The following is a 25,939-nucleotide window of genomic DNA, read 5'->3' as shown; positions in this document are numbered from 1 at the left end:
TGATAGTTCTGTGCATTCACCTCAGGGCAAGCTGACCCTGGCTGTGAGGCTGGGAACCCAGCAGGGCTGTGCACGTGGAAGCTTTCTGGGCCCTGAAGCTGGGGATGTGACTCCCTTGTCTCTGTAGGATTGTTACTATGGATTTTCATCTTCACTCCGTTGTCTCCTACAAGATAAGGAGAAAAACAAGATAAGGGGGAAATGAGTTTCTGCAACACAGTATTTTTTTCTGGGTGTTAGACTGTGTGAAAATTCTCTCTGCTTTATTTATGGATGTGTATGCTGTTTATCTTGACTTTCTGCATAACATTTTTATAGTGCTTTGATTTTTAAGATTGACTTAATATTTTTTCTTTGAGCGGTTGGACTGTTCAACCTACTTACGTAATTACATGCCGGTATTGAAGAAACTGGGGGTCAGTGATTCTCTCCTGAGAAGGCCAAGCTTTAAACTCACTAACAGATTGTCTTTTTAAAATGCCCTGAAAGGCATTGTTCTATCCATAATACCTTATGTAGTCTTTCAGAAGCTGACTTAGAATATGGTTTGATACTATGGTTATTTTAGGAATAAAAACAAAAACAATGGGTGCCTGGGTGGCTCAGTGGGTTAAGCCTCTGCCTTCAGCTCAGGTCATGATCTAGGGTCCTGGGATGGAGCCCCACATCGGGCTCTCTGCTCAGCGGGGAGACTGCTCCCCCCCCACCCCCCACCCCCGGCGCCTTCCTCTCCATCTACTTTTGATCTCACTCTCTCTCTCTCTGTGTCAAATAAATAAAATCTTTAAAAAAACAAAAACAAAATAAAAACCCAGTGCACTGCCAGAAGATTGTTGTCTCTCAGTGCCCGGAGGTCTGTGAGCTTTTCAGGTCAGACGAATCAGTTGATAGTAAGTAAAATAAGAATGCATAGCCTTCTTGTGGGGAATATTTGGCTGGAGTCCACTTGGGTCTGTCATGTCCGCTGTCTCCTAATAATGGGAATATTAAAAGAAAGGTGTTTGGGTTTTCTCATACCGAATACAGGCTATGAACTACCATTTAAACATATCTTTGGGTTGAGGCTCGGAGTAGAGCTGGTAGAAAGACGGAAGGGGGTTCCCTGGTGTGATTTGACTTGTGTTCAGGTGGGCCTGGGTCTGGTCTGAGCTCAGAGCTCTGAGATGGGGAGACGTAGGTCCTTCTACAGATGATGTCCCCAGCCACTTGCCATCACTGGGCAGATGACATCACCTCTTGCATCAGTTTTGCCTTCTGTAAAATCAGGTATTTTGTTCATCTCAAGATGTGATTGTAAGGGGAACACATGTAAAAATGATTTTAAAGAGTAAGAAGTAAGCACTTCATATGTACACCACGTAGCTAATGATTCTCAAGTATTTATTTGACACGTGGTTTTCCGTGGTGACGTTGTTTGGGACCTAGAACTGACACATAAGTCTAATAAAATATAACTAGTAAATGCCAGAGGCTTTCTTAAATATGCATTTTGGTTACTTAAACACTTTGCTCTGATTTCAGAGTGTATTTTTTGGAAAAGCTGGAATATACGATGGACTTGATTTTAACACAATGTTATGGCAGAATGTTTCCAAACTTACGTAACCGATTTTTTGGTCTGTGTAGCACTTAATAACTGTGCAACTTATAGTCACATTAGTTAAGAAGGATCATTTTCTGCATGAGCTAATTATTAGGTGAGCAGTGGTACGGTGACCTAATCTCTGTCCCTACAGATATAGAAGCAAACATCATTTTTGAGGACAGTGTGGGCCATCTTTTCGTTACAGGTCCTAGCAGTCATTCTGGTCCTTGGATAAACCTAGATAGCCCTTTGAGTCAGAAGCTTCTGACCTTGAGTTTGTAACCGGAGAGCTTGGGCAAGTAGGATATGCTGCCTAAGCACGGTCTCTAGACAGCACGTTGCCAGTGCATTCCGGTTATTTTTACTAAGTGGGTGTTGGAGCGGTAAAGGTTGCAAGTCTGGTGTTCTATTCTGAATATAGCTGATCTTCCTGCCTTATGATTTTCTTGTGGTCTATTTTTACAGCGTCTGGATGGTTCCATCAAGGGAGAAATCCGAAAACAGGCACTGGACCACTTCAATGCAGATGGGTCTGAGGTACACCATGCATGGCTTTATTGTTTGGGCAGTGTGGGCTCTGTATCCAGGGGAAAGCCTTTGTGGCTTAATGTATTTCGTCTCAGAAACAGTTCACGGTGAAGTTCTCTTGCTTTGGGAAGGAAATAAGAAATCACTAATATAAAAGATGCTGCTTAATATTATTGTTTGTTATTCCAGAAAAGCATACGCATGCTTTTGTTGATCCTCCCTGGCCTGAATTAGTGGCAGAGTAGGTCTCATAGCAGCTGAGTGTTCCCTGGTGGCTTCCAGATAACCAAATTTCTGGGCCTGCGAGAGCAGGAAGGCAGGAGTTGGGGAGGCTGGCCAGTAGGATTAATTTTGACATGTATGTTACATCAGAAGGTTCTGAGCTGTACTTTTTTGGTGACTGAGGCTTGAAAAGTACGTTGGCCATGTCTCAGTTGTGTTGGATTGCTGGTACGATTGATAACAGCTTAAGTTCTACTGTCCAGCTTGGATTTGCATTCTAAAATGGCTTTTAAGGCACATATACAAGGGGTGCTTAGGAAAAGTGAGAAACCATGGTGACATTGTACTTGGTGCATATCAAGCTGAGAAATGCTATGGGAGTTGAGAGATGTGGGGAAGAAGAGGTTGCGCAGAGATGATGCTGCAGGACCGTGTGTGGGTCAAGGCAGCAGTGGAGAGAGCCAGAGTAGAGCTAGTATTTTGGGCACAATATGAGCGCTTCTGGAGCCTGGGCCACTGCTTCGTATGTAGATGAACAGACCTCACGTTCTGCTTTCTGAAGGGCTTTAAAAACTCTGTGTCTGTTACTCCAAAATGGTGGTACGTCTTCTGCCTCTAGAAATGCACATGGTCCCACTTCAGCTGTAGCATTCTGGCTTCTTTAACCTTAAATGTTCGTTCTCCTTGCGGAGCTTTGGCTATGAATCTGGACAGAACTGAGGCTCTGAAGAGTTCAGGAGAAGAGGAGTTGAATTACTGAAGACTGCTCACCCTCTAATTCCTGTCCCTTCGTTTTCTCCTCTGTTTCCTCCTGTAAAATCATAATTCCAGTACCTGCTGTGGGGGTTAAATGCAGTGACCAGCACAGCAAGCGTTAGCCTCACTGCCTGGTACATTGTGAGCGTTCAGTAAATGCTAGCTAGTTTTATTATTTAGTATTTATTGAAACTGGTTTTGTGTTCCCTATTCTTAGTTTAAAAAATGGTATGAATGTTTCATATTGTCCTCTCTCAGAGAAACACTATTAAAGCTGTCTTTTCTCTGTGATTCTCAATTCTCTGCCCCATAGCTATTTATAGAATACAGGTTCTCTACTATTAGTCTGCACATCTGAGCCTTCTCTTAATTTTTAAGAAAAATTAAATACTTTATCATTGGGGGAAATACTGTACGCATAATTAGAAAATTTAGGAGATAGTGAAGAGTACAAAGAAGAAAAATTGCACAATCCCCCTCCCCCTCAATCCCAGAGACAACTTTTGCTGTTCACATCATTTGGGTGTGTTTCCATTCATAATTGCTTATTTCTCTGTATATTCACCTAATTAGAGTCATTCTGTATGTAGTTTTGTTATCACTTCATATGCAAAATGCTGTAAGCATTTTTCCCATGTCATTAAAGATTTAAAAAAAATTTTAGTTTCTAATATTTCCTCATGCTCGTACCATTTTTTTAACCCAGTGATTAAACCTAATCCCTTGTTGTGTGTTAAGAGTGTATGAGCTTTCTAAAAAGCATTTTAAAAATCTGCACTGCAGATTTTTCCCAAAACAGTTTATTTTCATTTCCCAAAACAGTTTATTTCCCAAACAGTTTATTTTCATTCTGTTTGTTTCCCAAAACAGTTTATTTTCATTCTGTTTGTGTATGAATATTTTCATCTCACGCTCAGCAGCATTGCATTTCATGGAGTTTGTTTTCAATTTGATAATAGACACAAATAACATCTTACAATTCATATTATCTTTGGTAATAAAAGAGTGACAGTGAAGGGGCACCTCAGTGGCTCAGTTGGTTGAGCATCCGACTCTTGGTTTCGGCTCAGGTCATGATCACAGGGTCCTGGGATCGGGCCCCACGTTGGGCTCCCTGCTCAGAATCTTCCGGAGCTCATCCATTTCCCTCTGACCCTCCTCCCTCAAATAAATAAGTCTTAAGGTTAAAAAAAAAAAAAAAAAAAAAGAAGAGTGACAGCAAAAATTGTTTATATGATTTCTCAGACCCCAGATTTTATTTGGTTTAGGTATCTCATTCTCAGGTGTTCACTGCTTACTTCTAGGCTTCTGTAATTTAGTGTGATGTCACTCTGTGACTCTGCCAAGGATCACAGAGTATATGTGCCTCCACATTTGTTTAAAGTTCCTCTGAGACCATTCTCCATTTTTATTTCTGTGGCAGGATGCTGCTGAGTGTGACTTAGTTAGAACGTGGAGAGCTTTTCATTGTGTCTGCGTATATTAAATACACCCACAGATCAAAGTGTAACTCAGAACTACTAGCTTCTGAGCATCACTTGTGTGCCAAGGGTGTCACCTTTGACATACATGATCAAATGCCCTAAAAATAGAAACCTCTGTGGCTTTCTTTTCTTCTGGCTCCTATGACTTGCTCTCTGCCTCCTGCCCCATATGTGCTGAGCTATAAGACGCAGGCCTGCTCAGTCTCTGTTGTTGCTGAGGAAACCGGAATATGTGAGAGCCCGAGTCTTTCCCGCATGTGGCTCTTTGGCCACAGGTGCTCTGGTTTTTTCTGCGCACATGCTGTGCTGGTCGAGGACCCCGTGCTTCCCGGCCGTCCCAGCACGTGATCTGTTAGTGCGGTGTTGGTGTCCTCCTCGCCCACCTAACAAGAAAGTGTCCTTGCTCACACCGACTACCTTACATGGTGTGATCCACCTTTACCCAGAAAGTAAGTGTGTAGGCGACTTGCTGGAATGATTCCCTTGCTAATTACGTTCTGGATTTTGTTAATTGCTTGTAACACTTTAGCCAGGAGAGAACACTAATTCTTTTGTTCTGGTTGACTTATCAGAATCAGCTTTACTCCTTTGTTCCCTGCACTGACTCTTTCCGCTTAATGAAATGAAAATTCCCTCTACCATCAAGTCTCTGGCATTCTTGTAGCCTCCATAAAGTTTGTCCATCATATCTCACTTTTCTTCACACCTGCAGGGGTTTCCAGGTATAAGGGCTTATTGGACTGTGAAAGTGTTTCTGAGAAGGCCACTGCATAAAGTAGTGTATTGCATTGTGTACAGGACTTCTGTTTCCTGCTCTCGACAAGGGCTGGTGGCCTGGGAATCAATCTGGCTTCGGCGGACACAGTTGTCATCTTTGACTCCGACTGGAACCCCCAGAACGACTTGCAGGCACAAGCCCGAGCCCATAGAATTGGTCAGAAGAAGCAGGTTGGTGGAGAGACGCATATGGACATGGTTTGGGGGAATCAGAAAAGGGGTGGGTGGTTATTTAGCCCTTTTAGGATGTTTGTAAAATGCTTCTTTCTTGTTTTGCTTTCATTTCCCCAAGGGTAGAGCCTGTCTCTAGTAAGAGAAGGTGTCTTTGGGGCTAAGGTGTCATAGTGACTTCCAAGTTTACCCCAAGAAAGAGAGATGATGAATAGATTTAGAACCGGAATGTTTTTCTATTTTAATGTGGATAAGTTGTTAAATAATCTAACATCGTTCAAGGTGGTCTACTTTATTATACGTGACAGTGTTAGCTCTGAGCTATGTTGGGGAAATACATGCTTGTTTCCTTCATGTGTGAATCTCAGAGTCTGCTGTAGTATTGGGTAACTCCTAACTAAGTTTTATACGTGACCAAGGGTTTGGTTTGGTGAAACTTTATATCATGAAACTAATTATTCTTTAGCAAGATTTTTATCATTAGAATAGGCTGTACGTAACAGTTTTTTTGAGGCGGTTTTATTTAAGACTATAACCTGTTACAGTAAAAATATTAAGCCGCCTTTTGGATGAATGGCTTATAGTCATTTCTGGTAGAAGAGAAATAAGTTCTTATTTCTCCTCTTGGTTTTAGATAGAGGTGATTTTTTTTGGTGATCAGGTATAAACATAACATTTCTTTCTTCTACAGGTAAATATTTACCGCTTGGTTACAAAGGGGACTGTGGAGGAGGAGATCATCGAACGGGCCAAAAAGAAGATGGTATTGGACCATCTGGTGATTCAGCGTATGGATACCACTGGCCGGACGGTTCTGGAAAACAACTCAGGAAGGTCCAAGTAAGTTCTAGAAAGGTGGAAGAGGTGGTCAGATCCAAATCAGTTTTACATCAGCATTTGATAGAATTCATCCTTCTCACAGGATTCTCTATAATTGACGTTATCTATTAATTACCTAGAAGAGGCCAGGCCAAGACCACAAGAGGATGTCATTTTCATTTTTTCGTGCTTTCCGTGTTTTTTTCTTTTTTGCTTCTCAACCCTGTGCTCTCAGCTCTCCCTCCTCCTTGGCCTTCTCCCTTGCCTTTTGCTTTTGGCTCTGCATGTGACATTCGACACAGCAGCAGTGGCAGGTGTGTGTCCTTCCTTAGGCTTTCAGCCCAGTGCAGAGTTGCCTTGAATGTATCAGTAGCAAGAATCTGCCAGATGGAGTTGGTGACTCTTTTCTTACTACTGGTAAAAATGTTTGTGTGGAGATGACTTTTCCAGTTGGAAACAGAAGGGTGTAGAAGGAAAACAGTCAAGTTTCAGTTGACTTTATTTAGAAGCACAGCTATTTCTCTGACCGAGTTTACATTTTGACCACACCGTTCAGTGTCTTCTGCGGCAGTCCTGAAGCTGTGTCACAGGTAGAAATCAAATGAGCCCTTCCCTAAATCCATTCAAAAGCAACCTAAATGGTAAAACCTTCAGACCAGAGTTGAGAAGGTTGAAAATTCTTGGTGAATGATCGCTCCCTGAGTCAAAAGACAAAGAGCAAAGAACTCTCTGCTTTCATGTTGCTAATTAAGTTTCTTGCTTGATTGTGTAAGAGATGAGCCATCAGGAAAACAATTCATTTTCTAGTCTTCCGCTAGGTTAGGTTTACCATCACAGACTCATCCTGGGGATTAAAAAAAAAAATGCAATCTTTGAGAGATCATTTTTCTTGGGGCAGAATTTATGTTTTCACCAGTGATTTCACCGGTTTATGAGGGGTGGCTATTTTATAGTGGAACTTGATGGTGGTTATTTGACATTCCTGAGAGATTACAACTACCTTTTTTTTTCTATAGCTCAAATCCTTTTAATAAAGAAGAGCTGACAGCTATTTTGAAATTTGGAGCAGAGGATCTCTTCAAAGAACTGGAAGGGGAGGAGTCAGAGCCTCAGGTAATTAAGAACGAGGAAAAAACTTTTTTTTTTCTTTAAAGGTTTTATTTATTTATTTGACAGAACTCACAAGTAGGCAGAGAGGCAGGCAGAGAAAGAGGAAGCAGGCTCCCCGCTGAGTAGGGAGCCTGATGCAGGACTCATTCCCAGGACCCTGAGATCATGACCTGAGCTGAAGGCAGAGGCTTAACCCACTGAGCCACCTAGGCGCCCAGAAAAAACTTCTTTGACAAGTATTTGTGAGAGTCTCAGTTTCTCTGGAAGCAGATGCTGAGTCTGTGTTAGAGCTTTCGTAAAGAACAGTAATTACTTGAAGGATATAGTTTTTTTAACCCAAGTACTGTTTTAGGTGAATGGGATCCCGGGAAAGAGATTTGGTTCATTTGCATCAAGTGTTTTCAGTCCATACTGATGACTGTTGCCTCTTCACCGTATTGTATTGTTGGTGTCCCTTAGGAAATGGACATAGATGAAATTTTGCGCTTGGCCGAAACCAGAGAGAATGAAGTGTCAACAAGTGCAACAGATGAGCTTCTGTCACAGTTTAAGGTATGGAACTGACTGTGGGAGGGGGTCCTCAGCACCGATTCCTTAACTAGCAACCACTGATGTCTGCGAGTACTTCCTGCACGCAAGGCGCTCTGCTTTTCCTTTACCTGACTCGGCTCCTTTCTTTCTCGTCCTGAGTTCCAGGGGTGTTATGAGTGTAGACGTAGTCTTCTACATGGAAGTAATCGCTGACATGCTCTGTCCTGCCCAGAGTCAGGGGATAGAGGAAAAGTTAGCGAAGAGGGAAGAATGTGCCTCCATGGGACACATGGAGACCCAGATGGTTCAGAGGTCTGGGAAGCGTGGACAGTGTTGTGGAAGAGACAGTGATAGAATCAGCTGACAAAGAGGGGTCAGACGCAGAAAGCAGAAGGTGGCAGTAAGCACTTGCTGACTTGGTGTTTTTTGGTTTGTGTGTGTGTGTGTGTGTGTGTGTGTGTTGTTTTAAAGGCTATTATGGATAGTATCTGGTATAACAAAATTAAATGAGATCAGGACTAAGTGCCGAAGCTGGGGACCAGATGAAGAGGAGGTGGCAGCATTGAGTGTGGTGGAGGTAATTTAAAAGCTCAGAAAAAGTACAGTGAAGGTGATGTATGAAGATAGAAGAGTCCAGCAAGGAAGGGGTTTTGAAAGATGTTATAATGTCTCCAGGTTGAGGAGAGAGCTTGAGAATAGGGGGAGATTGGAGGTTTTAAGGCAAGGAGGAAAATTTGATAGTACATTGCCTTAGAAGAGACTGGAAGGGATGTAATAAAAACAGGTGGCGCAGTTGGCCTTCAAGTGAAAAAGGAAAGTACACTTTAGGGAATAGGAGGGGAGAAAGATGTGGGATTCCTTCCTTCGTGACCATAATTCCTAGTAAGCAAGTAAAGTAGAAATGATTTGGTATATGTGCTGCCGAAGCGAGCACAAAGTAGAAATGATTTGGGACAGCCAGAGGTTGTGCTGGGAAGGAGGAACATGATAGGGAGTGAGCTGTATTTGGAAGGTAAGACTTAATGTTGGAGCTGCTCAGCAGGGTCCTATGACTTTCTCCAGCAAGTACATGAGGTCAGAGGGACTGATCATTTCATGGTCCCAGCGTGGTCCCAAGATGGGTTTGGGAGACTAAGGAGAGTCAAACTGGCAAAGATTTCCCAATCTCAGGTGAGAATATGGTTGAAGGAATTGGCATGGGTTCGTTCTGTATGGGTTAGAGAAGCAGGAGAGACCTGAAGGTTCCAGTAATGGTTAAGTCCAGTAGATTCTGTAGGATTGAGGGAGACATGAGTGAGGTGTTGGAAGGAAGCAGTACGAGGTCCAAGGTTGGCCACAGGTAGAAGTCGTCTCAGAGGAAGAACACAGAAGGAACTGTTGAATAGACCAGAGAGCTCTAGGATCAGAGTCAGTGTGTTTGAGGTTTAAGGTGAATTACTACCTTTTCAAACAGACTCCACTTCCAGGACTATTGCTCCCTTTTATCTTTTATTTTAAGATTTTATTTTTATATTTGAGAGAGAGAGAATGAGCGGGGGAGGGACAAAAGGAGAAACACTTCCTGCTGCAGGGAGCTGAATTCTGGGCTCTGTCGTCCCAGGAGCCTGGGATCCTGCCTGACCTGAGCTGAAGGCAGACATTTAACTGACTGAGCCACCCAGGTGTCCCTATTGCTCCCTTTTAAAGAGAAGTAATCTTCATGATAATGTTTTAGTCAGAATATTATATGATGACTTAGGTATAAAAATGTCTGCATATTGCAGGTTAATCAAAAGTGGTCAGCTGTTGACTTTTGCCTTGCTGAAGCTCTTTTGGCTGTTAATTTTAGCACCTGGTCAAGTGATTTAGTTCACAGTAGGAGTCTTCCTATGTAGAGGCTCTTTTATTTCTGGAGTGCTTCAGCTGAGTTGACTTTGTTTTTTCCACTAATCCTTTCTTTTTTTCCTTTTTCTCTTTTTTTTTTTAACTCTAACATGTTGGAAACATAGCAAAATTTTTTTTGAGATAACTTAAGATTATAGTTTTATTAAGTAAACATAACTAGTCGTATCCCTTACTGTGTGTATCAAGCCCTGTTACAACCGTAGGATGAATTGGACATTATTTTCTTCCTTTAGAGATAAGGAACCTGAGGCATAGACAGGTCAAGTAGATTTCCTAAGGTCACATATGTGGAATTGTGATCACATCCTGGCAGGTGGTCTGGCCTGCAGTGTGTGGCCCATTCTGCATGGGTAACCATTCTGCATCCTCTTCAGAAGAGTTCATTTCTCAACTGTGTGAACCGATAATGTATATATTTACATCATTTATGTCATTTTCATTTGGCTGTTTTAAAGGTCAGATCTAAAGTAATTATAAATGCTAGTTAATTTAAGAGATTGTTCAAATGATTCATTTTTATAAGACAAAAAATGTTTTCAATCTAAGAAAATACACCTGTTGTCTTTGTCTTGGAATTTTAAAAAATCTGATTGTGAAGATCATAGTATCTGTGATGGAAATTAGAATTAATTGTGGCCCAAAGTCATCAACTTACGACTTCACTGTCAGTTCCAAATGACTTTGAGGAATGGAAAATCCAAAAGCTCTTTGTACTTGATTGTACCCTTAAAGACTGTGTGGGAAGGAATAAAAAAGATGTGGAGCCCATGCCTGGGGCCTGCCCCTCACTGCTCGTAAGCCGGTGGAGCTGGTAAATGTATCTGTGTGTAGCTGCAGGCTGAGTCTTTGAAATATATACACTTAGGTGCTTTTCTTTCTGGGATATACATATCTTTTCAGTACAGACTGATGCCAGATAATAGGTATTTGGTATGTTGTAAATAGAGTATTCTTCTAGGTTTGTTTGAGTTTTTTGCATTTTAAATTCTTATTTTGATTTCTAATAGTAGAGTGCACTTCTGAGTGTATGAAATCATTACATACTTTTAGTTTCTGTACTTTTTCTTTTTTTCTTAGTTTCTGTACTTCTGATAAAAATGAGTAAGATAGGTAGTTGGCTACTGATTGCTAGGGCTTTTAGTTATGCATTGTTCCAAATGAGTGCTATTTAATAGCAATTTATAATTTAGAACTGTAACTTCATGATGGATTGGTATTAAGTATTCAGCATTTGATAATCTAATAAGTAAACCTCAATTTTCCAGTTAGTATATTTACTAGAAAATATGTATGATTTAACTTATAAGACCATTTTATCCTTATATCTGTTTTCTCTAAATTTTAGTAATTTCTGATGAACTTGGGGTTTGGCAAGATATTTGCGGGGAGGATAAGGGAGAGATTAGCAGAAAATTGATTATCTGATTGTATAACATCACAGGAATTCTGGTACTACCTATAGCGTCTTAGATTAAAAATTCTGGGTGAGTTGGTGTTTTTAGCAGATGGTGTTTGGGAAACAGGGAGATGTCAGAGTGAGTTGTCCATTTGTTTTCAGGTCGCCAACTTCGCAACAATGGAGGACGAGGAAGAGCTGGAAGAGCGCCCTCACAAGGACTGGGATGAGATCATTCCGGAGGAGCAGAGGAAAAAAGTAGAGGAGGAAGAGCGTCAGAAGGAGCTGGAAGAAATTTACATGCTTCCTCGAATTCGGAGTTCCACTAAAAAGGTGAGTGAGGGAGTTGGAAGATAAGAAAGGACCTCTTAGGTCATAAAGGCTACAGTAGTGCTAATTACTCAAGGAAGAGCACTGTTGCCTGGTCATGGGAGGCAGGTATTTTATAGCGAGCCTAGCAGAGGAAGACAGAAAAATGTGGAGTGCCCCTGAGTACACCCATGAGACATTTGAGCTTTGTAAATTGGCTCTTGGTGAGACAAATGGATGGGGTCTGAATTTGGCAGACATTTGCATTTTGCTGTGGAAATCAGAACCTGTTCGGCTCTAACTGACAGTGCCTTTGACTTTCAGAGCCAGCCTCTTTTTGCCTTTAAGTATTTGTGGCACTTGTTATAAATACTTACTAAGAAATTATATAACCATACACAAAAAACATACGTATACTTCACAGCTTACAAAGCACTGTTACAAGCATGATCTCATTTGATTTTTGCAACAACATCGAAGTAGGTTAGACTTAGTTTTATCAGCCAGTTTGTTAGACCTAGCAGATCCTATTCACTAATGGTCGCTGGTATCGATTGAGCAGTAATTGTGTGCCAAGCGTAGATGTGCTGTTAACACTGTTGACTCGTTTAATCTTCATGAAAACCCAAGTAATAGGTAGTTATCCTCATTTTACAAATGGAAAACCAAGGCACAGAGGGGTAACTTACCTAAGGAAGTAAACACAGACCTACAATTCAAATACTTCTATTCCATTTCACTTGTCATTACGTTGCACTACATTTGTGGAAGGTAACTGTCCCAAGCAGATCTTCCTTCTTTACAGGACACCTGCCTCCACATTGGACTTGTCCAATATGATGAAAAGCTCTGAGTTCTAAAGAATTAAGATGGGCTGGTTTTAGTCCCTTGAACTCTTGCAGCTGGCCCGTTCTACAATGTAACTTTGCCTTTTCAGGCTCAGACAAATGACAGTGATTCTGACACTGAGTCTAAGAGGCAGGCGCAGAGATCCTCTGCCTCTGAGAGCGAGACGGATGACTCTGATGATGACAAGAAGCCGAAGCGCAGAGGGCGCCCCCGAAGCGTGCGGAAGGACCTTGTCGAGGGATTTACTGACGCTGAGATCCGAAGGTTGGTGGAGGGTCTGCTCTCTCTCTCTGGAGTGTGCGTGGAGGTCATACTGCGAGCGGTGGGCCGATGGCGTTCCTGACATTGAAGACCGGGCGGGCAGGGGCCCTGCAAGGAAGGCAGGGGGTGGAGTCATGCCCCAAGTCTTCAGAAGACTCTGCCCTGCAGGGTTTTCCTCACATGAGCTCACTCTTGCATTGCGCAGCTCTTGTTTTTTTCCTGTTCTCTGGTTACTCTGAGCGATTTCACCAAAGTCCAGCCAAGACAAAAGAGACAGTTGGAGGCAAACTCGGGCTGAGCCTTTCTTACTTGTTTTTATTTAAGAGGAGGAATACCTACATGCAAACGTACATAGAGACGCACACCTGTCTGTGTGTATTAAAGAAAGAGTATGAATATAAAAAATTAAAATGGTACGGATAACGCTGCCCTCATACCCCTCATCTCTGAAGTTCACTTACTGTCAGTGTTAGTACTGATGCCAGTTTGGTGGTGGTTTGGTTTCTGAGCACCCAGCATACTGTTCTGCAGCCTTTTTCTCACCTCTGATTGATTTTAGTATCTGATTGATGTAGTATCTTTCTGTGTCTCTATGTACTGCACGTTGTTGGTATTTAATTCACACACATCACCCTCCAAAAAGATGTAAAACTGTTGCATAAGCCATTTTTCCTACCACTTTGCATGATATTTTTTATTTTAGGCTAAAAAAACAGTATGAAGGCAGCTTTCTGAGCCAATCCATATTATAATTATATGAGATAGTCTTCTAGGTCAGTGTGTTTTAAACTATGAAGTCTTTATTTTCCCCTAAATGTTACCATTGTTCTTTTCTTCTTGCTTTGTTTAATTTATTAGGGGAAAGTGTAAATATATACAAACATTGACAGATGAGGGTATTTACCCCCATACTTACCATGTTATCGTCTTAACCATTCTGAATTTGTAGTCGGGCTTCTATATACCATCCTCTCCCCTCTTACCCTCAGTATTATTTTCAGAAGGGTATGTATTCTCCTGTAGGTGGACATAGTGTCCTACAGATGTTTGATTCTGGGTTGAGTCTTCCATTTCCTTACTCCTCATCTCCCTGGTGGTTCTAGCTGTTACTGAAAACGGGGTGTTGAAGTCTCTACCTGTTACTGTTGTGTTGTCTGTTTCTCCCTCTGCTTTGGTCAGTTTTTGCCTCATGTATTTTGGGGCTCTCGTTAGGGGCATGCATTTTATAGCTGATACGTCTTCTGTCTGATGGATTGGCCCTTTTATCCTCATAAAATGTCCTTTTGTCTCCAGTAATAATTTTTGTCCTAAAGTTCATTTAAAAAATCTGGTATTAGTATAGCCACTTCAGGTCTCTTTTGGATATTGTATGCACATTATCTTTTTCATTTCAGTATGCCCATCTTTTTTTTTTTTTTTTTCTTTTTTAAAAGATTCTGTTTATTTATTTGACAGACAGAGATCACAAGCAGGCAGAGAGGCAGGCAGAGAGAGAGAAGGAAGCAGGCTCCCCGCTGAGCAGAGAGCCCGATGCGGGGGCCCGGGGATCATGACCCAAGCCAAAGGCAGAGGCTTTAACCCACTGAGCCACCCAGGTGCCCCAGTATGCCTGTCTTTGAGTCTGGCTTGTGTCTCTTGTAGACAGTATGTAGTTCTATCATTTTTAAAAAATCTATTCTTTCAGTCTCTTCCTTTTGAAGACTTTATTTTTTTTTTTTAAAAGATTCTATTTATTTATTTGACAGACAGAGATCACAAGTAGGCAGAGAGGCAGGCAGAGAGAGAGGGGGAAACAGGCTCCCTGCTGAGCAGAGAGCCTGATGTGGGGCTCGACCCCAGGACCCTGGGATCATGACCTGAGCCGAAGGCAGAGGCTTCACCCACTGAGCCACCCAGGCGCCCCTCAACACAGTTTTATAATAACTGCTTTATGCCTTTTTTTAAAAATCAGGAGAAAAGAGTTAACAAAGAAAAGTACTTTTATGCTATCTCTGTACATACTCAGTTACTCTTACTTCTTTGTGTGGATTTTAGTTACCATTTGGTGTCCTTTGATTTCTGCCTGAAGGATTTTTTAGTATTTCTTTTAGGGCAAGTCTGATAGCAGCAAATTCTTTATCTTTGTTTATTTGTGAATGTCTTAATTTCTTCTTTGTTTTAGAAGTCAAGTTTTTTAAGTTCAACTTTTGGACTTTCTCAGGGAGCATTTTCATTGATTGCTTTTTTTTTCTTCCTGTGTATGGGTCCTACTTTTTTGTTTCTGTGTTTTCTATAATTTTTGATGAAAATTGGACATTGTAAGTAGTACAGTGTGGCAGGTGTGAAAATCAGATTTCCCTTGAGAGCCAGTTTGTTGTGTTTGCTGTTTGCTTTTTGTTTGTTTAGTCACTTTCCCGGACTGGTTCTGTGAAGTCTGTATTCCTTGTCATGTGGTTTCAAGTCTCTGCTCATCTAGCTTAGCCCTTAGCTAATGGTTGGACAGAGATTTTGCTTAAATGCCTCGAGCCAGTAAGTCTACCGGCTTTTGCTGAAGGGCTCTGTGTGTTTATCAGGGGCATGTTTTCAGTGGACTGGCAGGCATGGTACGGCTCTGCCTCGTTATCAGTTCTTGCTTGCACAGAGCCTGGGACTGGTTGGAGGTGACAGGTGAACCACCTCAGGTCTTTCCTGTGCATGCACACGCCCTTGCTCTCATGCGTGGTTTTATAGGTTTTCAGGAACACATCAGCTTTCCCAAGCTCCATGTAGACATTCTCATCAGTTTTTCCTTTTCAGTTTTTGGTCATCCTGTTCTTACCCCAAATTGGTTATGTTGCCTGAAGTAGCTGGTTTAAGTAGTCTTAAACCTTTGCTTCTAATTGTTTTCACCAATGAACTCTGGACCGTCATTTTTACAGAGAGGTCAGGGAATGCAGGCCTGAGAATGGAGCTCAGGGTGGTGCCATGTCAGATAGCGGGTTAGCATGTTCTCAGGGAAGAGAACTTTGGGGTCGCTCCAGACCTGTTCTCCCTCCTCCAGTGGCTGATAGGCTGCTGCTGTGGACAGCTACTGTAGTTACAAAGATGATGGTCTTCCAGGCTGTCATGGAGTGTGGAGAGAGGAGCATGGGAATAGAGCAAGGGTAAAAATGCCAGAGAGCTTTCAGTTCTTTCTTAACTGAGTTCCGGCCGTTTGCTCGAGTCAACGCCAGAGTTCTAACAGCGTCCATCGGGGCAGTGTTTTGCCCGCGTTCTTACTGCTTTCACGGAGGAGCAGAATTTCAGAAGTTCTTACTCCACCATTCCGGAAATGCTTCTCCCTCCCAGGATTACTTCGAAGTAATCCCCAAACATCATATTATTTTATACATGAAATATTTCAGTGTATATTAAGAAGGAGAAGTGTAGACTTGAGGAATACGCTTCACGTTCACGTTCCCATGTAACACTTTCCTAGTCCTTCTGTCCCTGCTCTTCCTTAGTATTGATTCCCAGCCGTGGGCCTGCTCATTCCCATCCCCCCTTTTTTAGTTGCTTTGTTCTCTGTTTCCATTTATCCCCCCAAAGTATCTCACCTTACATTGTTGCCTAACCAGATGACTTCAGTGAACGTGGATGAGTGCAGTGATTGTTGCTTTTCAGCGAAAGTGTTCGTGATTGGTTCTAAGGAGGGAAACAGATGACACGGTTGACGTACAGTCGAGTTTAGGCTAGAGGTCTGTGGAAGGATTGTTTGGATTTTTGTTTGGAGACAAGGTCAGGAAGAAGAAGCCAGCAGAGTTTCCAAAGTAGTTTTGTCTAAGAAGTTTTATATCACATGTTTATTTTACTTTGCCTTATTCCCGGAAGTATTTGAGGCAGTCTTAAAAATTCTACAGTTGTGTTATGGACCAGAAAATAGTAAATATTACTGTATGGAATATACAGTCCCTGGATAGAGCTCTTAACCATGTTGGGGTCTTATTACAGAAGTTGGGGTTGAATCATTAATTACGTAAATGTAAACAAGTTTACTCCATAAACTTGTACCTTCTAAAAAAGGGTACTATTAGATTACCGTTATCTTTTACATCCCTTAACGGTTTCTTGATCAGTCATTGAGAATAACGTTGATCTTTCATTTTACTGCATCTTTAGCACTCATTTTTTTTTTTAAAGATTTTATTTATTTATTTGACAGAGAGAAATCACAAGTAGATGGAGAGGCAGGCAGAGAGAGAGAGAGGGAAGCAGGCTCCTTGCTGAGCAGAGAGCCCGATGCAGGACTCGATCCCAGGACCCTGAAATCATGACCTGAGCCGAAGGCAGCGGCTTAACCCACTGAGCCACCCAGGCGCCCAGCACTCATTATTTTAAGCGGACCAGTTGCAAAGACATTCAGCATTCTTTTGTTGAGTGGCAGTTACATGGTTTCGGCACACAGTTACATGCACACAGTGTGTGTGGCATGGTCCATTCACCACAGGATATGTTGCACTAACAGAGCCAAAGCCTCTGTTTTTTAATGTGTTTTATTGATTGTGTTCTCAGGTTCATCAAGGCATATAAGAAGTTTGGTCTCCCTCTTGAACGGTAAGCTCCTTTGTCACCTGTTTTTCATGTTTATTATGTAGCAGGCTTTTTTGGGGGGGGGTACTGTTTCCCTCTTAATACTAATGCTGGGAATTTTTTTTTTTTCATCCTGGAAACATTCTTTTACAAATATTTATATCTTGTGTGATTGTACACGTCCTTTTGGGGAGGGATGCCAAAAATGACCATCTGTACAGAGATTTTGCTTGAGTGGAACATGAAGCAAGTACATGCAGAATACAGGGAAATGATTTCCAGAAGAGATGTTCAGATAATTCCATTTGGAAGAATGCACGTATTTAGTCCTTATTTAGTAATGTAAATTCGTGATTTTGTAGCCTTCTACTTCTTAGTAGGGTGTCATGGGGATCAAGTGTAATTAACATCTTGCCAGCAGGAACTTACTAGAGGGTTGGCTGTCATTACTATTTTACAGGCATTCAGGAAATTCAGGAAATGAACTCAGAAGTTGAATTTTAACAAAAGACCACCTCAAGTAGTTCATTATTTTGCTTTGTCCAGAATCAGCAATATAGCCCATACATAATAGTATTGACTTGACGGAAATAGCAGATGCCTTTCTCTTCTTCCTGATAAGCTCATGGAGTGGAAGGAAATTACAGCCTGTGTGTTTTGTGTTTGTCTTCTTCATTTGGAGAGAAAGCCGTGATGGGTAGCAGTAGTAGCAGTGGAACCAAGAAGGTCAGGTGCACCTCTCTAGGGTTGTTGCTCGCCACCCAGGATAGAATGCTTATCTGAGGTAGGGACCATAAAAACCACCACAGTGTGGAAAAGTGCCTCTGGCCCCTTCTGGCAGACTGATTTTTGGACATTGGTGTGTTCTCATGCTCCGTATGAGATCACTGAAACATACTGTACTTTGCTTCTGGGAATATTGTAAAGAATGAAAGTAGGCTGGAGGGAGGAGAGTGAGCACAAGGCAGCAGAGGAGTGCAGACAGCCTTGGCACTTCTCCTGCGGCCACTGTCAGGCACCCATCTAGTTAGCAGAGAAAGCTGACTCCTTCCCCTGTGTTCTTTGAAATTACTTTGTGGACTATTCCAAATCACAGTTCCTGATGATGGAAAATGAGTGGGTTAGCCCTCAGAAACTGTTGGAGGCTTTCTTGCTGGAGCCTTGGAATGATCAATAAAGTTGAGAAGAACGTAATGTGGTTTTTTTTTTGCAGGAGCAGGCTTATATGAGCCCAGGGGGTATCTCATAGGCATTAGAGAAGTGGGCACAGGGCCTTGATCTGTCGCTGTATTTGTCCTTCCTCAGGCTGGAGTGCATAGCACGAGATGCCGAGCTGGTAGATAAGTCTGTAGCAGATCTGAAACGCCTGGGGGAACTGATTCACAACAGCTGTGTGTCCGCCATGCAGGAGTATGAAGAGCAGCTGAAGGAAAACGCCAGCGAGGGTAAGTTCTCCCAGACCCGGCACTTGCGGCCTGGGGATTGTGCTTCTAATGGGCTTTGTTTTTGAAGAACAGGCTTCTATCCCATGCATCCCAAATCCTTTGAGGTGTGTATTCTGACCTGCCCTGATGTGAGCTCAGTATTTTCAGATCCCAGAGATCTGCTCCCAAATGAAGTCGATTTGCAGAAGGTGGGGAATGGAGAGGAATGAGCGACGTGAGTGGTTTCTTCTGATGTTGCTACAGAAACCTTAGATTGGTTTGAATGATGTAGAGTCTTGAGTGGGCAGAGCCGAGTGGATGCATCTGTATTTTGGCTGCAGATGAGGACATTACAGATCGCAAGTGTCATGAGTCGTCTTGGTTATACAAGTACGGATGGTGTTATGGCAGACTTAAAGGATTTAGAGAGTTAATTGGAATACATAAAATATGGGGGGAATATTATAAACATTTTTGTTACAGTGAGATTTTTCTGGCACTAGCATTCGTTACAATTGGGCTGGACGAGTTATCCCCTCACAAACATCTCATTTGCAGGGGAGAAGAACAGTGCCTGCCCCTGAGGTTCTGAGTGGTTCCTGGCTGATTCATTCACAGGAAGCGCTTAGCATGGTGTCTGGCTTGCAGTGTTCACTGACACCAGGGAAGAATTATTTGTGCTTTAGATCTTCTTTTTAAAGATAACTACTGAAGGAAGTAGAATTTCAAAGTGTCCTAAGTATAGTCAGAATTTTCTTTAGATTTATTTTCCTCTTTTTTTAAAAAAAGAAATTGACGTGGTTTGGACAGTGCTCCATGTACATGCGTTTATTTATTTATTTATTTTAAAAAGATTTTATTTATTTATTTGACAGACAGAGATCACAAGTGGACAGAGAGGCAGGCAGAGAGAGAGGGGAAAGCAGGTTCCCTGATGAGCAGAGAGCCCGATGTGGGGCTTGATCCCAGGACCCTGAGATCAGGATCCAAGCTGGAGGCAGAGGCTTAACCCACTGAGCCACGCAGGTGCCCTGAGAATACATGGTTTTATATAGCATTCAGAATACACCCAAGAGTCAACTTTAAGTTTACCATGTTTTCATTTTTCATTGTAATTGTTGTGAATAAATTTGACACTCACAAGGCTCCAAATCGAAAAACTGGTAACCCTATTTCTTGGATCTTTCTAGAAATGAGAAAATTCATATTACAAAAAATGAATAGATCCTGTTTTGTCCCCTTATAACACAAATACAGCAAGCACACTCTTCTGCACCTTGCTTTTTCCATCTCATGGTATATTTTGGAGATCGTTCCTTCTAACAGTCTCCTCCCTCCCACATCCCTCTTTCTTTTCTTTTCTTTTTTTTTTTTTTTTAAAGGATTTATTTATGTGCTTGACAGAGAGAGAGAGATCACAAGCAGGCAGAGAGAGAGGGGGACGCAGACTCCCCGCTGGGCAGAGCCTGACGTGGGGCTCGACCCCAGGACCCTGAGATCATGACCCGAGCTGAAGGCAGTGGCTTAACCCACTGAGCCACCCAGGCGCCTCCCACATCCGTCTTTCTTGATGCACTTTCTTTTTCCGGATCTGGCTGATTGCTTCCTCCTGCCATTGCATAACCTGTTGCCCCTACCTGTTACTTGCTTTGAACTGGTGTTTAGTGTACTCGGGATCTAGGATGGCATTTCTAATTCAGATGGAAGTTTTTTTTTTTTTTTTTAAGATATTTTATTTATTTGAGAGAGAGAGAGAGAGAGGGAGAGAAAGTGAATGCGTGAGCTGGGGAAGTGGGAGAGGGAGAAGCCGACTCTCTGCTGAGCAGGGAGCCCAATGCAGAACTTGGTCCCAGGAACCTGGGATCATTGAGATGAAGGAAGATTCTTAACTGATTGAACCACTTGGCCCCCCCCTCAGATGGAAGATTGTCGATAACTCTTTTAAGTGGAAAATTTTTGTTCCTAAGAATGCTTACATAATTATGTATTTGTCCTATCCTACATTAGACATGTTTCTAAATATTAGTGCCAATCTAAACTTCTCAGGGTTTGAATTTTTTTTTGCCTCTTTTTTTGGGGGGGTGGTCTTTAGGAATACATCCTACTAGCTCTGTGCGGTTAAAATACCATGTCTTAACGTTATTAGAAGACTTTTCTTCGTGTATTTAGGCCACTAACTTAATAGATAATGCATCCTCTTTAATTTTCAGTTATTTTTAAGTTTTTAGGGATTGCTTTTCTCATTTTGACTAAACTCTGAAACATTTCACATTTGACTTAACTCTGAAACATTTGAAGACTCTCTTGGGCCAGCATGGCCCCCCGCCCCTCCCTGGCCCCAGTCCTGCTTTCACCATTTTTATTAATTTTGGCTTTATCTTCCCACTGTGTCTTTGTGAGAATTTCGGTGCGTATGTCCCTCTTCTACAGAAGATAGCATACCGTGTATTGTGTTCCTCACGAGCATACTTCACGTGTGGAGATGACTGCCTATCATGTAAACATCCTCTTTCTTTCCTTTTATAATTTCAGTGTTCCACCACTTGGGTAGATGTTAATTCAGACTTTCTTGCTCCTGAGTAATGAATATTTGGGTTGTTTTTAGTCTTTGGCTATTAAAAAGACAGCGGTATTAAACTCGGAGTCTAATGGATATGCTGTTTGTATCTCTACGAGCATGTCTTCTGGATAGGTTTCTGGAGGTCGCACTGCTGGGTCCTGGGGAAGCATGACTTGGTTGGATTTTACTAAATTTTCCAGCAGTCTGATACCATATTTATATTGCCACCAGCAATGGATACTGGTACTTGTTTATAAGCCTCACAAATAGAGGGTATTGTCAAATGGTTGGGTTTTGCCAAACTGGTGAGAAATGGTGTCTTGTTTTTAATGAGGTAGGTTGTGTTTTCTAAGAGCCATTTGTGAACCACTCATTTTCTCTTCTGTCCATTTTCTTTTCCAGAGATTTTATTTATTTATTTGAAAGACAGAGATCACAAGTAGGCAGAGAGGCAGGCAGAGAGAGGAAGGGAAGCCGGCTCCCCGCTGAGCAGAGAGCCCGATGCGGGGCTCGATCATGACCTGAGCTGAAGGCAGAGGCTTTAACCCACTGAGCCACCCAGGCTCCCCCCATTTTCTTAATTTTTAGGATTTCTTTTTCTAATTAAGGTTGCTGGTTTTCTCCTATAATTTGTGATTTGTCTTTCTACTTAGCTTAGGGCATTTTAAGAAAAACACATTTTTTATACAATTAATGTATCAGTCTTTTCCCTTATTGTGTTGTTTAGATTTTGAGTCTATTAACATTGCCTCTACTCCCAGTATAAACAGAAATTCACTGTTACTTTCTCTCCTCTTGTGCTTGTGTGATTTCATTTACTTCTCTGTCTCTGATCCACTTGGAGCTCTTCCTGGTGTATCGAGTTTTACTTATTTTTCTTTATGGTGATTATATGTTTCAGTGCCATTAAAAATGGTTAGTCTTGGGTGGTTCAGTGGGTTAAAGCCTCTGTCTTTGGCTCACGTTGTGGTCTCAGGGTCCTGGGATCGAGCCCCACATAAGGCTCTCTGCTCAGCAGGGAGCCTGCTTCCCCCCACCTCTGCCTGCCTCTCTGCCTACCTGTGATCTTTCTCAGTCAAATAAATAAAATCTTAAAAAAAAATTGGTTATTCTTTTCCCCACTGCCTGATTTTTTTTTTTAAAGATTTTTATCCATTTATTTGATAGACAGAGATCACAAGTAGGCAGAGAGGCAGGCAGAGAGAGAGGGGGAAGCAGGCTCCCTGCTGAGCGGAGAGCCCGACGTGGGGCTCGATCCCAGGACCCTGAGACCGACCTGAGCCGAAGGCAGAGGTTTAAACCACTTAGCCACCCAGGCGCCCCACTGCCTGATTTTTTTAAAGACATGCATAATCCATGGTGGATTTACTATATGTTAAGGGACATCAGTTCTATAACTTTTTGCTTTAGTGTTGTGGTAAATAATTTCGTATGCATGCCAGCTTGCACTGTGTTCTCCCACCAGGCATTGCATGACGGGGTCTGTTTTCCTTTTGGTCTCATCAGTGTAATGTTTTCAAATTTTTGAGTTTTTCAGCATGATAGGTTAGAAATGGTATGTGTATATACTTAGTTTGCATTTCTCTGATCGTGAGTGAGGTTAAGTATTTTTCAGATGCTTAGGAATTATTTATTTTTCCTTCTCTGAATTATCTCTTTACCTTTGCCTATATTTCTGTTGCAGTCCTTTTATTTTACAGATGAGGAAACTGAGACACAGAGAGGTCAATAACTAGGAGTTAGAGAGAAGGGAGCAAGGGGTACTTGGTGTAGATTTGGGAATAAATCTCAGATTTCTGATTTTTGGACAAGTGCCTTTCCCATTTTCACACTTTCTGTTCCAGCTGTCTTCAGAATACATTGGGAATAGCATTTGCAACTGAATTCTAGAGGAGTACAGAAGAATATCTAAATATTTATAATTTTAGCACCGTTTCATCAACTTGAATGTTAAAAAAAATACTTTCTCAGGCTGTGAGCCATCTTTCCTCTCACAAACAGGTGTCATTGTCTTGTGCCATCATCTTGCCAGCATTTGGCTAGAGTCGACTTGGTTTCATTTTTAATTCGAGGATTATTTTAATTAGGCATTAGGGCTAAAGAAATATTTGCATGACACCTTTTGTTCATCATTTCAAATGGTATTAACTTTATCTCCTATTTTTTAATAGAGAAAATCATCTTGAAAATACTTGAGTTTCTTGAACTCTGCTAATAGGATAGTTAGAAAACAAAAGAAAAAACTGAAGTATTACTACTAATCCTTCAGAATCTCCTTTACTTTCAATTTTGGAACCAAAGTATAAAATAGGAAGATTGAAATAGAATTATAAATACCCGTGGATTAAAAAAAATCCTGAATCTTCAAAAGCTGAATTGTTTAGAGATTATTATTACTGTTATTTTTAAATATTTTATTTATTTATTAGACAGAGCACAAGCATGGGGAGCAGCAGAGGGAGAGGGAGAAGCAGGCTGAGCAGGGAGCCCGATGCGGGATTTAATCCCAGGACTCTGGGATCATGATCTGAGCCAAAGGCAGAGACTTAATCATGAGCCACCCAGGCGCCCCTGTTTAGAGATTATTTTATGAAAGTTAATTGAGAAACTTTTTTGACTTTAGGTTACATCTTTGAACTAACAAAATAAGTCAGAGATATGTATCGAGTGAGTAAGCATTTCTGTGTTTGCTGATAATGTTTTCTGTGGAACTCAGCACATTCTCACTTAATGGATGTGAAATTGGTGTCCTTTAGGGAAAGGACCAGGGAAGAAGAGAGGCCCAACAATCAAAATATCGGGGGTCCAGGTTAATGTGAAATCCATTATACAACATGAGGAAGAGTTTGAGATGCTGCACAAATCAATCCCTGTGGACCCCGAAGAAAAAAAAAAGTGAGTCTCTTCTGGGCACACGCGTGCGTGTGTGCTGTAAGAAAGAGCTGAAGTTCTAGTTGTGTGTGGTTATGTAGTGTTCTCATTGTCTTTTGTGTAACCCGTTAGGAGAGTTTGTCCATGTTCATTTGTGTTCATTTCCAAGTTCGAAAGGCCCCTCCTCTCATGTCCTCCTGGTTTTGAAATTCCTTTAGATACTGCTTAACCTGTCGAGTGAAAGCTGCACATTTCGATGTGGAGTGGGGGGTGGAGGATGATTCGCGACTCCTGCTGGGAATTTATGAACATGGCTATGGAAACTGGGAGCTAATTAAGACGGACCCAGAGCTTAAGTTAACTGACAAAGTAAGTAAATGTGTGATGCTGGAGATATCCAGAGGATTTGTTATATACAATATTTTTATATGGATAACTTATTTTTTACTATTTTCTGGGGGCTGGGGGATCAGATCGGAAATTAGTACAGTAATACATTCCTGGGATTTCTTTGTTTTGGGGAATATTACCTTCTTTAGTGGACTGTGGTACTGTTAGACGAAGATAATAGCCAGGTGACATTTTGGGGAAATCACAGGAGAAATCTTAAAATTTTAATTCTATACGTCCAATCTCATTACAGCAAATACCAGGGTAAGATCATTGATTTAAAATACAAGGAGTCCTCGGCCTTAAGTGTTGGCCTCTTGTTTAAAACCATTTTTGAAGTCGCCATGTTCCAGTTCTCCTCACAGAGAAGGAGCCACACCTTGGTATTTTTTGTAGTGGAATTCAACATTGGCCGTACTTCTCCCACAAACTGAGCCTCCCACCCTGTCCGTTGTGAATCAGGCTACCTGGTAGGAAGGCCGTGCTCAGAGCTGTAAGCAGGGAAAGCTGACTGGCTCAAATTTTAGTAGGCTGCGCTCCTAGCAGGGCTTTCCCTGGCACGTCAAACAATGCTCATCCCATGTGTGAATTGTTCTCAGGGGGTGACAGCACCCCGCCGTGAGCGCGGAGACCAAATCCAGTCTGGCCTGAGAGGTCCAGCTGGGGCAGCAGGGACGGATCATGTCCTGGCATAGCTCAGTGCTCTCCGGCAATGCTCTAAGAAGCATTTTCAATCTAAAACGAAGCTTTAACCTAGCTCCAGGGATTCCCTGCTCCTGGAAGGAGGAAATCCACGACGGCTGGGATGCTCTAGCAGATGAAGCCAACAAGCCCCTCCTACCTGAGTTGTTCTACCCTGTTAACAGCACAGGTAGGAGCCAGTGGGAGAGCTGGATTTCTCCATCCCATTTTGTAAAATGAGAACGGCTCATAAGGGATTTTCAGTGACTGGGAGCCATGGACATTGAGATAGGATCTGAGGCTTTATCTGTCTTTCGGGTGGTTGGGGAGGGAAAGGACTGCGCAGTTCTTCATTGTCTCTGTGAATCCGGATCCACTAACCGGGACATGGGTGGTGGCGGGTGCTTCTCTTCCTTTCCTGTTGAAGATTCTGCCCGTGGAGACAGATAAAAAGCCTCAGGGGAAGCAGCTGCAGACCCGAGCGGACTACTTGCTCAAGTTGCTCAGGAAGAGTCTGGAGAAGAAGGGGGCCGTGACGAGCGGAGAAGAGGTGAGCGCGGCTGCCAGGCGGGCACCCTGCAGAGGCCCGAGGCTCCGGCCCTGCAGAGTTAGGTAGGACAAGGGACGTTGCGCTCTCCGGGCGCTGCACTGCACGGTACCTTCCACGGGCAGGTGTTGTTTTTGAGCTTCCAGTCATGATGGTTTGGTTGATGATAATAGAAATGTTCATTCGATAATTGCCCTGGGCGTCTTGGCAACTTCCTTACAAGCCCATTGTCCTCCAGTTTTGCCTCAAAATAGTCC

At 42.2% G+C, this 25,939-nt stretch overlaps 1 protein-coding gene across 1 annotated transcript in view; it reads left to right on the top strand.

Moving 5' to 3' along the window:
- The window catches only part of CHD2 (chromodomain helicase DNA binding protein 2), a 115,772-nt gene that overhangs the window by 63,286 nt on the left and 26,547 nt on the right, over window positions 1–25,939 (top strand). Inside the window, exons 20-31 of the mRNA XM_044231841.1 lie at window positions 2,051–2,122; window positions 5,374–5,523; window positions 6,215–6,363; window positions 7,359–7,455; window positions 7,912–8,004; window positions 11,426–11,596; window positions 12,510–12,685; window positions 17,192–17,233; window positions 18,515–18,654; window positions 23,950–24,088; window positions 24,283–24,433; window positions 25,563–25,685. Of these exons, the coding sequence (XP_044087776.1) occupies window positions 2,051–2,122; window positions 5,374–5,523; window positions 6,215–6,363; window positions 7,359–7,455; window positions 7,912–8,004; window positions 11,426–11,596; window positions 12,510–12,685; window positions 17,192–17,233; window positions 18,515–18,654; window positions 23,950–24,088; window positions 24,283–24,433; window positions 25,563–25,685 (1,503 nt within the window). The remainder of the gene's footprint in view (window positions 1–2,050; window positions 2,123–5,373; window positions 5,524–6,214; window positions 6,364–7,358; window positions 7,456–7,911; window positions 8,005–11,425; window positions 11,597–12,509; window positions 12,686–17,191; window positions 17,234–18,514; window positions 18,655–23,949; window positions 24,089–24,282; window positions 24,434–25,562; window positions 25,686–25,939) is intronic.

The sequence above is a fragment of the Neovison vison genome, chromosome 13 (genome assembly GCF_020171115.1).
Source record: "Neovison vison isolate M4711 chromosome 13, ASM_NN_V1, whole genome shotgun sequence".
NCBI lineage: Eukaryota > Metazoa > Chordata > Mammalia > Carnivora > Mustelidae > Neogale > Neogale vison.
Note: the sequence above shows the minus strand (reverse complement) of the source record. Positions and strands in the feature narration are given on the sequence as shown.